Source organism: Pararge aegeria, chromosome 13 (genome assembly GCF_905163445.1).
Source record: "Pararge aegeria chromosome 13, ilParAegt1.1, whole genome shotgun sequence".
Classification (NCBI taxonomy): domain Eukaryota; kingdom Metazoa; phylum Arthropoda; class Insecta; order Lepidoptera; family Nymphalidae; genus Pararge; species Pararge aegeria.
In genome coordinates, this window is record NC_053192.1 from 9,246,832 (window position 1) to 9,264,060 (window position 17,229).

Sequence of the window (17,229 nt, forward strand, 5' to 3'; positions counted from 1 at the left end):
AACATATTGATGAACGAGATGCGAGTAGGGACTCGAAATTAGAAACGAGTTAGCGAACACCGAACCCCTAGTGGTTCCAATAGTTTTGTCGGTGTGCTTTATCTTTGATAGATCTTGCTGCGACAAACTAGTGGAGAGAAAGTTCGCAGTGTGAAAACCGGCAGTGTGAACAATCGGCGATTAACTATTAATATTATATGTATCCCTTTTGTTCATGTAGACACCTATTGTACGGTATTTGAGCATGAAAATAGCCGTAAGGTAGTCGCATCCTCGAATCAGTGGGTCAATATTAGACAAACGATGGCGATGACCTTTTTATTTTACTAAGTATACAGGTGATTAGATCTTACATGACTTACAGTTTCTTTTGTTTTCTTGCAGGTTCATAAAGAAGATGTTGTCGGATTCGGTATCTCTAGCAACGGAAAGTTCATGATGTCTTGTTCAAGTAACAGCGAAATGATAATTTGGGACCTGAAAGGCCAACAGCTGGAAAGTTTCGACACTTACCTCATGAGCACATACACAGCTAAGATATCACCGTGTGGCCGATTCGTTGTTGCCACTGGTTTCGCCCCAGACGTCAAAGTGATGGAAGTGTGCTTCACGAAAACAGGAGAATATAAACAGGTTTCCAAAGCTTACGAACTTACGGGCCATACGTCTGGTGTTTACGACGTTGCTTTCGCCGTTGACACCTCGCATATCGCCACGATATCTAAGGACGGCACGTGGAAGCTATATCATACGAGAAGTAAGTATTAATCATCACATAATTAGGGTGCCATTACTAAGTACTCCTGTCTCATAAGAAATAGGAATTTAAAGTTAAGATTTATGAAGGTGCTCCAACTTTGGTTGGAGAACTTTGACGATCAATATCACACGTTAATGATAATAACCGGGTTGGAAAGCTTAATGTGCTCTGCGAGGGAGTACTGCTAAAAGGTATATAATCATTTCAGCATCGATGGTTCGAGGACCATAGCTTAATCGGTAAAGCACTCAGAACCCGACTGCTGGGGAAATACAGATTGAAATACCGCTGATTCAGAAATGTTTTAAATGGTAAATTTAACAACATTTTCAGACTACTCCAATTAAGTTCTTAGACAAAAAAATCCCATTTCTATTAATAATTTAACCCGACAGGACATTTGATACTCTAGCATTTTAACAAATATATCCACGTGGTAACCCAAAGTGGTCAAAAAGTAACCCGTATCACTATCATAAATCATGCCCGTAAACTATGCATAGTAGTATCATGTAAATCCGTTGATGCGTGAAAGAAGGACAATGTCACAAACTTAGATCTAAAATATTACTAAATAGGGCATTTTAAGCAATTAAATATCACTTGCACGGTGAAGCGAAATCTCGTGAGGAAACCTGTATGGCTAAGGGTTCTCCACAATGTTGGGGCGAGCGGCGTGGTAAGTTTACCAATATATGCAATGTAGGTAGGTAGTTACCCTAAGGCCTAAACCCTTCTCAAGATTAATCAAAGTAGACCCTTGCCTTGTAGGGGAGAAGTTGTGATGATGAGGGACGCAATATGACGATGGTCTCTTGGCCTATATAATTAATTTATATTTTATCACTTTTAAATACTGCGCCTTAATTAACCAGAATGCGTTTAGAACTCTTGTTCAATTACGTTACTGCACTCAATTGTATAAAAGTTAAACTTTGTAATGCACACGTTTTATTGTTTACAATGTTATGTATTTTAACTATTAGTTTGTAAACACATTTGTAGTAATGCGCAACGCAAATACCTCGTTTAATTAACGTAAAACGTGAATAAAAATATGTTTAACAAGCGAGTATAGAACCGATTTATTTGCATAGCATTGTTATAGTAGGGTGTCCAATTTTTTTCTCTTCTGTAATTAAAGTCTTCCGTTTCGTCGATTCTTATTTACAAATACGAGAGTATATTTTGAAGTCGAACGTAAACAAGAATCGATAATACTTAAGAGTGTTTTTACCATGTTGTGGTTTTTAAAGTCTGTTTTCTTTATCATCTCTGGTCTCTGGTCTCATCTATAGTTTGCTATTCTCCTACTCATCAATACTGCTCTGCTACGAATTATCCACTATGATTCAAAAAATAATTTTATCTTAGTCTTTTTTATAATCATGGAAAATGGTGGGTGGACAGGACTTTCAAAAAAAATCCACATCGCATCAACGCACAAACCTCAGGCCGGACAAGTCTTTGTAAGGATTTCCTAACGCCAACGTTAGGAAATCCTTACGACTTGACAACGACTAGTGGGCGGTGTACCATTTCGTTTTATAGTACGGGTTGGTCAATACAGCACCTTGGTAACTATCCTCGGGGATAATAAAAAGTTTCAATGAAGAAAATCGTGAACTTCGACAGTAGACTTTAGAACGGAACTAAGAAACTGACCTTAAAATTTTTGATTAAAAAAAAAATTTCTCGTGACACGCTGTTTGTGGACACGACTGGTCTCTTTATGCACATTTATATATACTATAGTTTATTAGTTTAGATTTACATGAAAATAGATCGTAAAGCGTATTTCGCACAGTTTTAGGTGATTAGAAGCCTCTACCGAGTCTTTTTTTTTTATTTAATATTTCTTTGGTATTTTTTTTGAAAAATATTCTTCCATTGGAACCAGTAGGTGGCGCTACTGTCGGTATGTTACCAAATATTATTGCGCTGCTTTTCCCAGCAGGATGACGTCTGTCGGTATCCGCTAGTAAAGTAAATAATAATAATTTGGTATAAAATCAGATTTATATTGATCTTGAAATTACAGCTGCCCGTAACCGAGGTACATAAAGTACGTTAACCCTTGCCAGCAAAAAAACTGCGCCAACGTGAACTGGTTACAATCCTTGTTCTTAAATGCCTTAAATGCCTATAGCTTCCATAAAGGCGTTAACAGAAGGTGTAGGTATTTCGGTTATAAAACCGAAATCTTCTGTTAAATCGGTTTTAGAACCGATTTTTTGATCATTTCTAAAAAAAATTATTTTACGAAGGGATCTACATTTAAGTTTCCAAGCACTCTACTTACTTCCATAACTTATTTTTATATCCTGGTGTTTTGGTTTGAGAATTATAATCCTTATATTTGGACGTCAAGGTATAAACCCTTATTATAAAGTGTTACTGCGCTAAGCAACGAAAGTAAGCCCCGAGAAATACAGATATTTATTTATGTTAATTTTAAATGATAATAAAGAAAATACCTGTAATACAATCGAGCAGTAGATAATAAAAATACTGCTTTAATTATAACAATAATAAAAAGATTACCGGTCATTTAAGTAATAATAAAAACTTACGAATTCCTAAACATACTCGTACTATCTGCTATCAAGAGCCAATCCCCGGTCTTGGAAGTTACGCCTTATTTTTCCGGCATGTTGCATAAATGAGCTTAGAATTTTTGAAAATATATAATGCTTCATGGTTAACTGAAAAATTAAACAAGAGTCCTTCATCCTATATTTCCCACGGGACACAAGAAATATATTACGTACTTAACTTAATCCCCGCGCAAGTTCTACCGGCACTTGCACCTATTTGTATTAATTTTCATATCGTTTAATATAAACAAAACAATAGTGTTTTACAGTAATTATGTAAGGTGGGTAAATAATTAAACTTTTATTAAAATACAATTCACAGTCAATTTCATGACACTGTGTGTGGGTAATTTGATGTAAATACGAATGCATTTTCAGCCTTGTGATAGACTTGTGTCTCAGTCGTCAAGTGTGTTAGACCCTTTATACGCCATAAAATTCACTTATATTGCAATTTATTGTGTTCCCAATAACCATACACTGTTGCGTCATGCGAATTCGCTGCTGGTGTACTACTTAAAAAAAACATTAAAGTTGGTATACCAGTTGTCTACAGGGTGTTCGAAATATTGTGTGATAGAGATCAAGCGCAGACTGACAGCTTAACGTGCTCTCCGAGGCAAGGTGGTTAATCCCCGCTAATTTCCAAACTCTTGGCTGGTACTAAGAATATCTTGATTGAAAAACCCAATACTATTTATTGGCTCGCCGCGCCCCGGGAATCGAACCCGTATATCTCGATAACCGTATATCTATGATTGCAATCGAAACCAATGGGAATTAAAGCTTTGCTTGCTTACTGAATGGTTTAATCTAAGGGTTTAATTTTTTCAGGTTCAGATTCTGTACGGTTTAATTTGTCAAATAGCTAAATTAAATTGTGCTTGAGGTTCTTAGATGGTTTACGACTTGAATCGTTAACTAGATTAGTTAGTATATAAAGCGTTTGGTTATTAAGTTTAATACAGATAATTTTCATTGGCATTCAATATTTCGGATTTCCTATTTTAACAATGATATTTATAATGTTACAATAACTTATAAATTCAAAATTCAATTCATTAAGTAATCCTTAACGTTATTATATAGTAAATTATTATAATTGTTATAAAATAATATACAATTGCCCTTGAATTGATTTGTTATAACTAAACTAATTACTTAATATACAAGCCATGCCCGCGTATAATGGTGCGAAGACCGATCATTTTTTTCTCTTTTATCAATGATGAAAAAAAAGATAAAATTATATCGAAGATTTAAACATCCAACGACGTGAGATAGAAAAAGAAGGAGCTTTATAAATTCACTCTTTTCATTTCTCCTCTACAGAATCTCTCTATAAAGTCTGGAACACCACCTATCTTTATCTTATCATTAAGGGCAAAACGCTCAAGCACGCTAAATCCACGTTTCGTGTCCAACAGACTACTTGATGCTTCAGTATCACCTCGTTACCTTTTCTTGGAACGCTAAACTAGCTGCATACTTGGTACGAGTACGTACGTAATTTTTCACACAATCTCTAATATTTTCAATTCACGATATGTAGCTGTTTATTCTTATACAGAGCCCGTACGTTATGGATGTTCTCACACGCACTTGATCACTTTATTTGTTAACACATCCTTATAGTCCGTTAATATTCTATGTAACAAGTATGATAACGTAATTAAGGTTAATTTCTAGAAAATAAAATTAATTTCGTTATTTTCGTCTACAATTACCGTAGGACGTGTATACAACCTCTAATTTTAATTTACGATATGAAGTTTTTTCATTCTTATATTTAACACGCCTAACGAAGGGGTCGTTAGGCGTGTTCTAACATGCACTTGCGGTCTTGATTTGTTATCACTCACATCCTTATATTCCATTAAAATTCTTTGTACCGAGTATGATAATGTAATTTAGGGTAATTTCTAGATAACAAAATTTCATTTCCTTATTTTCGTCTACAATTTCCGTACTAAGTACGTGTTACTTTAGCTCTTTTATACTCATCGGAATCTAAATTATCTTTTAACTTTGCTTTTCCTTAACGGTGCGTTAAGTCTTCTTTATCTATTGGAAAAACAGGTATTTGGGTCTTATTACAATTCAGCAAGCTTTTTTTTCATTTATCTTGTTTTGTCTATTTCACCGCTCCCTAAACTTTTGGTCTGTAAAATATATACTAAATATATACATAGTTGCTTTAAGTATATAATGATGTTATTTTCCATACTCATTACGTTCAAAAGTGTTTTTGACAGCTGGTATAACTAGATACCACTCATTCATGGAAAGCCAATATTAAGTTCGTGACTTGCTTGAATGGGGGTGCATCTCACCCCCATTTACACCTCATGAACCCCAACTTTCCGAGACGCTGTCGATATAGGCCTTGGGAATCAGCAGGTATGTATTTTCAAAAAAAAAAAACTACTTCTCAAGCAAGTACGGCACTTAATCCGATTTAACTAAAACTTGGCATACCTATCTAACTTCAGTCGCAAAACAATATAAACTAAAGAGTTGGTCTTCGGTTGATCAAGAGAGTTACCATAGGAACACCTCAACTACACAACATAACTGCAATATTTTTAGTGTTATGGGAATTGCCTGGTCAATGCGGTGTCCAGAGTCTAATGATAAGAATCAGAAAGAAGCTTAAACAAGATAACCCTGATTGTGCTCATTGAATTTGTGTTGATAAATATAAAGATTTTGACGTCAACAAAAATGATTTCAATTGTCATTAAAATATCCTTTTACTAACTTTAATAAAATATTGTTAAATATGTGTGCATTCAACAATATGTTATTTAATTCATATTCTTGAAAATGATGTTATTCAAAGTATCATAAATAGCTTCTATAAATCGCGCGTCACGGATAAAGAGATAATTATGCTATCCTGACGTCACACGTTACGGGCGACGCCTTCGGGCCTGCCCCAAGAATGACGCTTAACTATAACAATATACGGAATCATATATTATGCATATTAAAAAAAGCGCTGCTTCGAAAATTTAAAATGCAGCTGTTACTATTTTAGTATGGAGGAATTAGTTCAATTTAATTGTGCTTCCAATCATCAATAAGTATCCGTGAAAAATAAGTTTTCCTAATAAGTAATATAAAAACTACGATTCCTGGCTATTTTGATAGTCCTTGCTGAATGTTTTAAATCTTCTTGCACACATATTTGAAAAGTATTCGTGCAAAATTTGCTATTGCTCAAGTGATTCTGAACCAAATTTATCCCCTTATTACTACTATAATAATCCAGATTAAAATAAATACGCCATTAGGGGCGAGATAAGCATTTAATAGTGACGCATCATGGCCATGCTCGTTGATGTAGCGTCTAAATTTTCCGATATACCATATACCTACTAAGAAATATATCCTTGTTTACTATAAAATATGTTACGCAAATGAGATGGATTTTATTAAAACTGAGCGAATGGGAATTCTCAGCATCCGTTTTACGTAATTGTTGTAGAGCTGTTGATATAGGTCGGATAGTTCTTCATCGTCATATCATTTTCTCGTCTGAGCTTCAAAGTTTTTGTTAAATAAAGTAAGATCTCACTTTATTAGTAACTAGAGGTCCCCGCGTCTGAGTCAGTTTTAAAGATTCGAGTAGTTATATGCTGTCGTGGACTTCTGTTTTAGAACTAAAGAGGAGCTAATGATTCCGTCGTACTTAATTTTGCCGTTACTTTAATCATGCATGGTAAGATGGTACCGGTCTAATATGTAGGGACGTTAGGTAGGACGTCCGAAGTCTCCCAGCAGACCAAATTCTAACCAACGATGGTTGTCTTAGCTGCAAACAGCATAAAGGTACTTATCTGTAAATGCAAACCTATTTGCGGCCGCCGCTCTTGCCGGATTTGGCAATTTCCGTCCCGGCTCCCGCTCTTGAAGCCTATATGGGACAAGGTTAGTTATCCACTTACTATTCGTACTGCATCTCACATGGTAGTTTTACTTCCGAACCAACCAGAGATATCTAGATCGTCAAAACAAACAATCTGTCTTTATGTAGAAAACTTTTATTTAGGATAATATAATTAATCATTTTCAAACAATCTCACTTGTGTAAAGTGGAATGAGACTGAAATATCATATAAATTAAATAGGGGATGAAAGTTCGTATCATAGCCGGTTATTTAGGCCCACTGACTCGTGCGCTGCGCTTGCTCAATGACCTAACTCATAGTAATTCGGAACTGGACATATTTCACACCCCGCCGCTTCAGCTCCAAAAGCAAATTAAAATGTTGTTAGAGAGTAGGTAATCTAAGATTATTTTTTTAATTTTTGGTTATTGTTATTGTTTTTTTTTTCATTCTTAATTTTACATAGCTTTTTTTTTTTATGTTACAATTTAATTTAACTTTTTGTAATTATTACTTGTTGTTAATTTTTTTTAATAGCCCCGGGAATACGAATTGGGCAACTGTAATGTCTTCACGGGGTGCGTTGCTAAATAAATAAATAATGTAATTATTGATAATAACTGGTATTAAGGTTGAAAAATAAAATAGTAAATGACATGTGTAAGGATTTACAAAAACTCTACACGCAATAATGAAATAGGGAAAAAAAAATTACTTGTCAATGTCTTAACCAACAAGAGGTAATAACAACCTTTTTCATTCGAAAGCTCAATTCTAGGATATATATTTGTAGGATAAAGGAAGAAAGTTTGTTCGCGGACTTGGTTATTTTTTACTAAATTCAATGTATTTTCGTTTTCCAGTCGAATACGCCCGAGGTGAGTCCCCGCACATCTTAGAATCGGGCAAGTACACACAGACGGCAATACCGCCGCGGATCGCGTTGTCGCCCAACGCAGAGGTGCTGGCCGTCTCGTGCAACTCGAACGTGGAATTCTACGACACGTACACCGGGATACTGTATGACACAGTTGAAAATGTCTTCAAGGGTTAGTTGCTTTTTAATATTGGTGTTTTCTGCTTATTTTTCTTTTGACAGTGTCCTGTCCAGTGTTATTATAATTTTGGTTTTGGTTTTGGTTTTGGTTTACTGGTGCCTCGTTGGCCTAGTGGCAGTGGCGTGCACTGTGTTTCTTACCAGGGTATGCATACGGCAGCAAAATTGCATAAAAAGGCAAAAATACTCCTCCTAGGCGAGCTAAATTTAAATTGTAGGGTAAGCAGTGCTTTTCTGCATGTATGAAGTGCACGCCACTGCCTAGTGGTTATAATGTTTGAGTACGGATCACGAGGTCCTAGGTTCGATTGATGGGTTGGATATCACGTCATTGAATAATCTGATTTGTTGAATACTCGTTATTCTTGCAGTCATATTGTGCCGACCCCTTATAATGTTGAATAGTGCAATGTTATATGGGGTTGGCAAATTATTTCTTCTTGAAACTTGAAGATAGGATTGTTTTGGTTTCGATATATTTAATGAAGAGTTATTATTTAGGTACATTTCTCGCCGTCGCGTCAAAAGGTGTCTATTGTAGTCTCAGCCTAACAAATAATTAATAAAAAGAAACCAAACACGGAATCACGGAACGAGACGGATCCTGGATCATGTCGTGACTCGTGACCTGCGTCCGCGCAAACCATACTTGTCGCCTAACGGCTAACCTTCGCTCTATGGTAATCACGAAAAACTATAACGACGCTCACTGGTGGATCGTAAGTAACAAAGAAAACTTGAGAACACTAGCCTAACTACGTCCGGGAAATTTGCATCTATGATCTGTGTTGGTATGTTCTTTATTACCATATACTACTAATCTTTGTTTATGCCGTCTCTTTGTAAGGTAAAAATGAAGAGGCTAGATAAGTTGAGGCAAACATACCAATACAACAGTGCCTCTTTCATATTGCATTTTATTTCATCTGGATAGACTGAAAATATTCCATAAACACTGCGGAATACATTTGATGCATAGGTATAAAAAAATGTCGCTGAAAACAAAAAATATTAGCCTCGATTGTTCTTCTTAGCGATTTATATTCACAGACATGACGTACAACGCAAGTATAAGTGAGTATTTGCCAATAAAAAATGGATATAGTTCACGGCTATAGAAGACTTTGGGCTTCCGAGCCCGCATAACATATAAATAATGCAACTGTCGTTTATCTACTGCTACTGAACTGTAAGAGAGAAAAATAAAAAGTTTTTTATGAACTCTATAGTTAGTAGTAGTAGTATATTATGAACTCATTTTATATATATTTAGAAATAAATAAATATATAAATATTTTATGTGAAAACTGTATACTATTTTACAATAAACCACTGGATGACTTCTTCTAGACGTCTCTCAATAAGTCAAAGTTGACATAAAACGTATCCGATTTTATTATAAAGGAATAAACCTCATAGCGAAGTTATTTACTCCGTCTTTGTGTCAATAATAACCGACATAAAACATTGCTAGAACAGGTATAGTAGTTAACTAATCACCATCGTCTACATGTACCTTCGATTGAAGAAGAAAATTCAATGCGAGTAATATTATTCTTGAAAATTCTACATTCTGAATAATGTATGAAATTAATGTTACTAACCCATCTATCGGGTAGGTTCTTGCCATTGCCTACAATTTCAAATTTCAAAGTGTGAAACCACGGTAGGTATTTTGGTACAAATGAAGAAAAAACCGAGAATCAAGAATTTTATTTGTTTTCTAATTTAGATTAATTGCTAAAGACGGCGAGCTTTTTTTTTTTTTAAATAAGGTTACCCAATATACAACGAGTTAATGAAAACCGAAATAATACTTCAGATGCTTTAGACTTAGAGGTAGACTATTTACTGCCTCTAAGACGCAGAGAAAAACGAAACGCTTATTAGTTTTCGAGTAAACCGTTTCCATCGTTTTTACTAAAAGAAATCAAATACAGCATCAAATGCAAAAGTAAAATGAAGTAATTCCTGTCACTTTATTAAATACGCGTCGCGAAGCGTAGGTACTAAGCACGTCTCGGTCTTTTATCTTCAATAGGGTTGTCATAAGTAACATTTAAAATGTTGCGAATTAGTTTGTATGGAAAAATAAATATGCTACTTTTGATTTAATAGGTATTTTTACAGGGTGATTCCTTATGAAATATACATATGCACCCTTCAACAGTATTTCGTAATTCCGTTACACGTTGTATAATACCCATGTCAGCTTTAATACTTAGTAGTTAGGGGTTAGGGGGTTGTTATATGAAAGAGCATATTCCAAAAGTAAACCATCAAAAGACTGGTAGCTCACCAGTCGTTTGATGGTTTACTTATTAATAAAATAACCTTCAACTACACTTCGAAGGGACGTCGTGTTTAGGTTTCTACTTCGTGGTTACCGTAACAACTTGAAGGAATACATGATTTATACCATATTGATCGCCTAGGTACTAGGCTACGCTGTATTGGAGGCCCGTATGATGAATATTTTAATATGCCAGTAATTTTCAGTTGCTACAGAACAATTACTTTATTATTCTGTAGCAACTAAGAGTAGGTGCCTAAAAGTAGGACCAGTTCAAGTGAAATGGTCCTACTGTTAGGCACCTACTCTTGATATCTTGGAGATGTCTCTGAAAAAGTTCAAAGTTTGCATTAAACGTAAGCTTATAGAAAAGTCCTAGTATAGTATTAAGTGTCAACGATAAAAATACTTGGGTGTAAATTATTGCTCTAACCAGGTTGCTTCTTTAATAGTTTTAAATAACGATGTGAGATGGTAATAACAAAAAAAACAACCGGCTAAGTTTGTTGTGGGCTTCTTCTTAGACCAGGCGCGTTTGGAACCCTCGTAGCTTTAGTTTTAAGTTAACGAATTTAGTTATCGCCATCAACTCACTTCTATGTCATATTTTACATGTAATGTACTGGGCTAGTATGCATCAAAAATGCCTATTTGAATAAAGAAATATTTGACTTTGACTTTACTACCCTTACTACCCTTGTACTTTGTTTAACTTGTTATGAAAAATTTACAGTCAAAACGTAATTTGAAAATAACATAAAATCATTGGATATTTTGGATATCTTGCGTGATTCTCGTGCCAACGCTGAGAATAGTGTTTCTTTCATTAAAATATCTGGTAAATAAAGAGGGTGAACTTGATAATTGCCACGCTATGTTGAAATTCATATGTGCCAGATATCTCTTGAAAAATTGTTATATTTAAATTGATAAGCATTTAAACCAAAGTGCTGTTATTTCTTATATAATTTTTGAATAGTTTTCAAGAAATAAATGAAATTGTATTTGATTCACAGCACAAGTGCATACATGTGGTGCATATTGCACTTCTTATTAGAGACTCGGACGTCACAAAATTACCTCCCGGTGTCTTAAGTCATTACAAATCCGTCAATACTGGCGATGCAATGCGATAAATATTAAGACAGTCATCAGATTATCATCATCAAGAATTGCACATCTGGAATCTCAATTATTAGATGCAATCCTTATTGTAGAAGCACTAAAGGTTATTTCATCTTTCCAATGACTTTGCCTAAACTAACATAATCTCTGAGGTTTAAATGCCAATCACAATTACAACCCAACTTTGGTATTGATGTTCCCAAAACACCAACGAGCTAAGCTGGGGTAACCTAGCCATATATGGGAGCAGTGGCGTGCATAGAGGGTATGCACAGGGTATGCAGATGATATAAAACGAAGAAAATCTCCAGTACAAGTTATAAAAAACCTAAGGATAGGCATTGTAAGAGTTATAAAAAGCTTACCCATAAGTATTTATAACTCGTACTGGAGATTTCTTTCATTTTATATCATCTGCATACCCTGTGCATACTCTCTATGCACGCCACTGCTGATTCATCATCTTCATCATAACCAGTGCGGATTCGTGGACTTCTTGCTAAGCAGTAGGACAACATAACAGGCTGAAGCTAAAGTTGATGATATCCTTTCAAATTTTACATGCGTCATCATGATAAGTGTAACAGACATGTTGAATCAGAAGCTAAAAGGAAAATCCCCTAAAACTTTAGTATGGCGAACTCAAATAACAAGAATACAGTGACGACAGTGGGGTCATCAACGACATTGCTTGAATCATGGTCTCAGCTGATTGGTTAGGTCGTTTGCAACCGTCGTTTGATTGGTAGGTTTATATACCTACTTTGGGCCAGTGGCGTGCATATGCACAGGGTATGTAGATGACATAAAATGAAGAAAATCTCCAGTACGAGATTTAAATACTTAGGTTTTTTTATAACTCTTACAATACCTATCCTTAAGATTTTTATAACTCGTACTGAAGATTTTTATCCTTTATGCAAGCCACTGCTATGGGCTTCCCCTCCCAAGTTGTATGCCATCAATATAAAATGTGAATATTCAAGATAAAAGCTGAAAACTTACTCGTATCTGGTTGCTTAGTACCTACCATCGCTTAAAACAGTAGGTTATATTTTTGTATTGTTGACGCCCATGTTTCCAAACTATGATTTTTTATGTTAAGATGTATAAAACTATCATTTTAAAATAATGCTGCTTTCAAGCGATGGTAGGATAAACCTTGTTATAATATAATAATATGCTTCTGGCTGAAAAAATGTTCCATCTCGTATTTTGAAATTAAATTCTTGCGTCGCAAATAACTATTGTAATGTCACGTTGGTTTAAATTGTATACACTAATCTTGCTCATTTTTACCTGTGGTGTATAAAAACCTATTATTATTTATATTGATTATTGTTTATATTATTTTAATAGCTGTCCTATGCCATTTTGTCGGTGTATGAATCAACATTAATAGATTGATAGACTTAGTATACATTTAAAATGCATAAAAAATAATTCAGAACCGACAGGAATTGAACCTGCGACTCTCTAGCAATCGCGGCCTGAGCGCGTCGACCACTGAACTACGGCTCTCCTGCCGATGCCGAAATTACATGAATGTTAGACTTTTTTTTATAGTTTTAAACGGAAATAATTTTGTTATACATCATTTTGGCGTAACTTTAATTACGCTTCGGGAGCTCATAAAAGGAATATTTTTCTCCGTTTTGTCAAAATTTTCATTGATGATCCCCTTCTATTGGTCGTAGCTTGATGTTATAATATAAAAAGTTTAACAATTCGAACCAGTAGTTCCGGAGATTAGTTCGTCCAACCAAACAGACTCCACTACGTTACGTTTATCATTATAATAATAAAACCTATTTCACATCCTCAGTCAAGTGCTTAAGTAATGCACTGCCCTGTAATCGATTTAAAGTAAAGTGTAATCCGATTAACTGTCTGCTCGAAGTCGGGTTTAAGTTTTATGAACTTTCAATCCTATTTACGAGTAGTCTAGCTTATTAAATAAATAAATATACTTAACGTATTTACATACTCGAAAACCACTCCACGACTGCGAGTGGGCAAATCTTTTGATAAGCTTACAGTTATCCACTGTAAAGAATATATGTATATACCTATACATATACTATAAATATTACGACAATACACACATCTCCATCTAGCCTCAAAGAAAGCGTAGCTTGTGTAATGAGTACTAAGACGACTGATGAATATTTTTATGAAAAATATACATAAACACTTATAATATACAAATAAACACCCAGACACTTAAAAACATCACACAAACATTTTCCAGTTGTGGGAATCGAACCCACAGCCTTGACTCAGAAAGTATGGTCGCTGCCCACTGCGCTAATCGGCCGTCAATTTTTCATGCTAGTGACTTAATAACGGCGTGTTTGCATCTTCATTCCATAGGTCATGTCACCGAAAGCCAATAAGGACCGCCGAGAAAATAGTAATTAAGGACCGTTTTCCGTTAACAATTAATTTCCGTTAACAGTTAACGATTATTCGTAAAAATATTCATCGGTCATCTTAGTACTCATAACACCAGCTACGCTTACTCTGGGGTTAGATGGCGAAGTGTGTATTGTCGTAGTACATATTTTATTAATTATAATTTTATTTTTTTCTCATCAAGTCCCCTGTCAATTAATATGAATTAAACCCTTTCCAGAAGGAATAAATCAGATGACCTTCGACCCAGCTGGGAAGTATTTGTTCGTCTGCGGAGAGCGTGTCGTGCGAGTTCTGCACAACGTATGCGGGTACTTCACAACCATAAACAGCTGCACCCGGCTGTTAGCTTCCAAGCAAACCTCCGCCACGGTTGAACGCCTCAAGAATACCATCAAAGACTGTAAGGCGACACTAGCTAAGTTTGGCAAGTAAAAATAAGTAGGTACGGTTCACAATACGTACCTAGGTACGTATTGTAAACATAATTGTCTCATTAAGGTTGAACAAAGGGTTTGAGGATACGCGCACTGTAAAGAGGATACGCGAAATACTAACAAAAGCTGAAACCTTGGTGATTCAGTACATGATTAACCTGCCTCGAAACGTTTGACTTTTTTTGTCGGTCTTTTAAATTTTAAACAGTATAAACTGTCCTTAGTTATTCCTTGTATGTTAAATTATACAATATGCAAAAAAAAAATTGGTACTAAATATTATAAAAAGTAATTTATAATATTATTTATTTTAGTAACCATAGAACTAAAAACAATGTGGTAGTAACATGATTTTACAATTATTCTCGAGAAAGACAACATGCTGTTAGATTTTAAAAATAGGCTAAGTTTTTATTCATCCCTTAATGAGACAAATAACCTATTATCGATGTTTTGTACTGATTCCATAAAATATATATGTATATTATTAAGGTTCTCTGTTTGTATTCAAAAAATTCGATGTTGGCGTCAAGTTATATCATCAGACAGATGAGCTGTCTGTTCCCAGTTATATTGAGATAAACACTATATTTTTTGTATGTAGGTATGTTAATAATATTTCAATAGATAAATCAGAATATTTTGTATAAACTGTCTTAATGAAGGAAAATCCTCTGAAGCTAACTAAGTGTTGAGTACCTACGTGTTAATACTTCATAGACCAATTTCAAAATTCGAATACCTATTTGATCTATGGTGTTGTGTTGGAATATGTTGATACTGTTCAAGCAGTATTGTCAAATGCATTTATTTTTTAATTTTAAATTCTAAGTGATATGAATAGCTGCAATGCAATTTTGTCATCACAGTCAATAACAGACTATAAAAACAGTCCATTGCTGGACTAAAGGGCTCTCCCAGTAAGAGGGCTTGCCCGTAAAACCCCCGCCGGGTAGACAGGTTGCTGATTGCAGTAGACGGTAGTAGTACTACTGATGACGCTGCTACCCGTTCTCCGTTAAATTCCCTTAATTGTCTCGCACGACACCTAAGGCGAGAAGGGAGGGAGGTGTTGTGACAAGTACCACACGGCACCTATTTTGTAAGTTTACTGACAGCTGCTAACCTGTCATCTCTTTACAAGAATTGCGATGAGAACTGACACTGTCAATTGAGTTTTTTAAGAAAACTAATCAATAAATTATGTATTATGACAGTGTTCAAGGCAATTAAAACGTAAGTTAATTATTATTAAGCGTTTATTTCCTTACTCCTTACAATATCTTGAAATCGAAATTCTACATAAGCCGGATCTCTATGTTGCGTGATCGATATTTTAATAAAGATTCCTCATTGGATATAGGAGTATAACCTATGTATGAGTATTTTTGAATTATTATCTATTCCTGTAACTGTATTTGTAGTTACATATGAATGGTACACAATATAAAGCAAAATATGGAATGTCACCATGTTTTGTAGTTGATGATTTTATGAATACAAGATCTTAATTTTAGTTTAATGCACCAAGGAACCTTTCTGGTTTTTTATACGTACCTACTGGTTTTTACAAACCATTTAACATTGTTAAATATTGTATAAACTTTATATGACATTCCTCTTGTACCCTTTTTTAATATGTTATATTAATAATATGTAATATGGTCTATAATAATAAGCTTTATACAGAACACATTAAATAATGCTTGAAAATTTCCCTTATTAACGCACTTCTGCCGAGTCATGTTCTGTGTTACATTTCGTCTCCGAAGGTATCCCTATATGTACCGATTTTATAGTGTTCATGATAATGAAAAACATTAGTTTTATTTCTATGAAATAACTATACAAATTTTTTATAAGAATATATGCGATGCCAACCATGCTATCACTCGTGTTTATATATAAGGTCATAGTTATGTTTGCTATTGGTGATTTCGCTATTTCAGCATCTTGGAAACGCATACTTCAATCGGACCTAAGATCGGATATAATAATTCAAATTGGTTATGTAGAAACATCTTTTGTATTGATAACATACCCCGTTTATGAATTTTGGTTAAAGGGCTGTGTGCATTGCCTTTAAAAACTCTGACCCATGTTACTAATTCCTTTCGATTAATTAATTTACATTTTCATTTGGAGTTCTGTGGAGCTTCTTTGTTTATAATTAGAAATATTAACTAAAGACTGGATAAATTAAAAAAAATCGTTTAATGATCATTACTTAATATAATGAGTTAATATAATTTTGTGACTAATATATTAAAAATAATGAATAAAGAAAATTATGTAATATTTTATTTGGAACTGATTATTTATATACTTACCTAACAGGTCAGTTTTATTTTACATTTAAAAAATCTATAATTTAAGCATGATAATATAATAAGTTCCTGTATTTTTATTGTTACCTCTGCCTAACAGTCCAGAAACATGTGTATTGATTATTATTAAAAATATGTCGTTGCTTTGTGTGCATCTTTTTTTTAATAAGTAATAAATACTATTTGTTGTATTCTAAGATCAATAAACCAAAATACCTAATGAAAAACATACAAAAACTAACTGTTGTCCTAACTGAAATAAACATGCATTTATTTTTAATGAATGGCTTTTCTTTTTATATATTCTTTCTAAAACACTACTCCT

At 34.3% G+C, this 17,229-nt stretch overlaps 1 protein-coding gene across 1 annotated transcript in view; it reads left to right on the forward strand.

Moving 5' to 3' along the window:
* Positions 1 to 16,823, forward strand: part of LOC120628642 (transducin beta-like protein 2) — a 148,525-nt gene extending 131,702 nt beyond the window's left edge. The window contains exons 4-6 of the mRNA XM_039897178.1: positions 385 to 757; positions 8,114 to 8,299; positions 14,361 to 16,823. Coding sequence (XP_039753112.1) covers positions 385 to 757; positions 8,114 to 8,299; positions 14,361 to 14,575 — 774 coding nt within the window. The 3' untranslated portion in view covers positions 14,576 to 16,823. The remainder of the gene's footprint in view (positions 1 to 384; positions 758 to 8,113; positions 8,300 to 14,360) is intronic.
* The last annotated feature ends 406 nt before the right edge of the window (positions 16,824 to 17,229 follow it).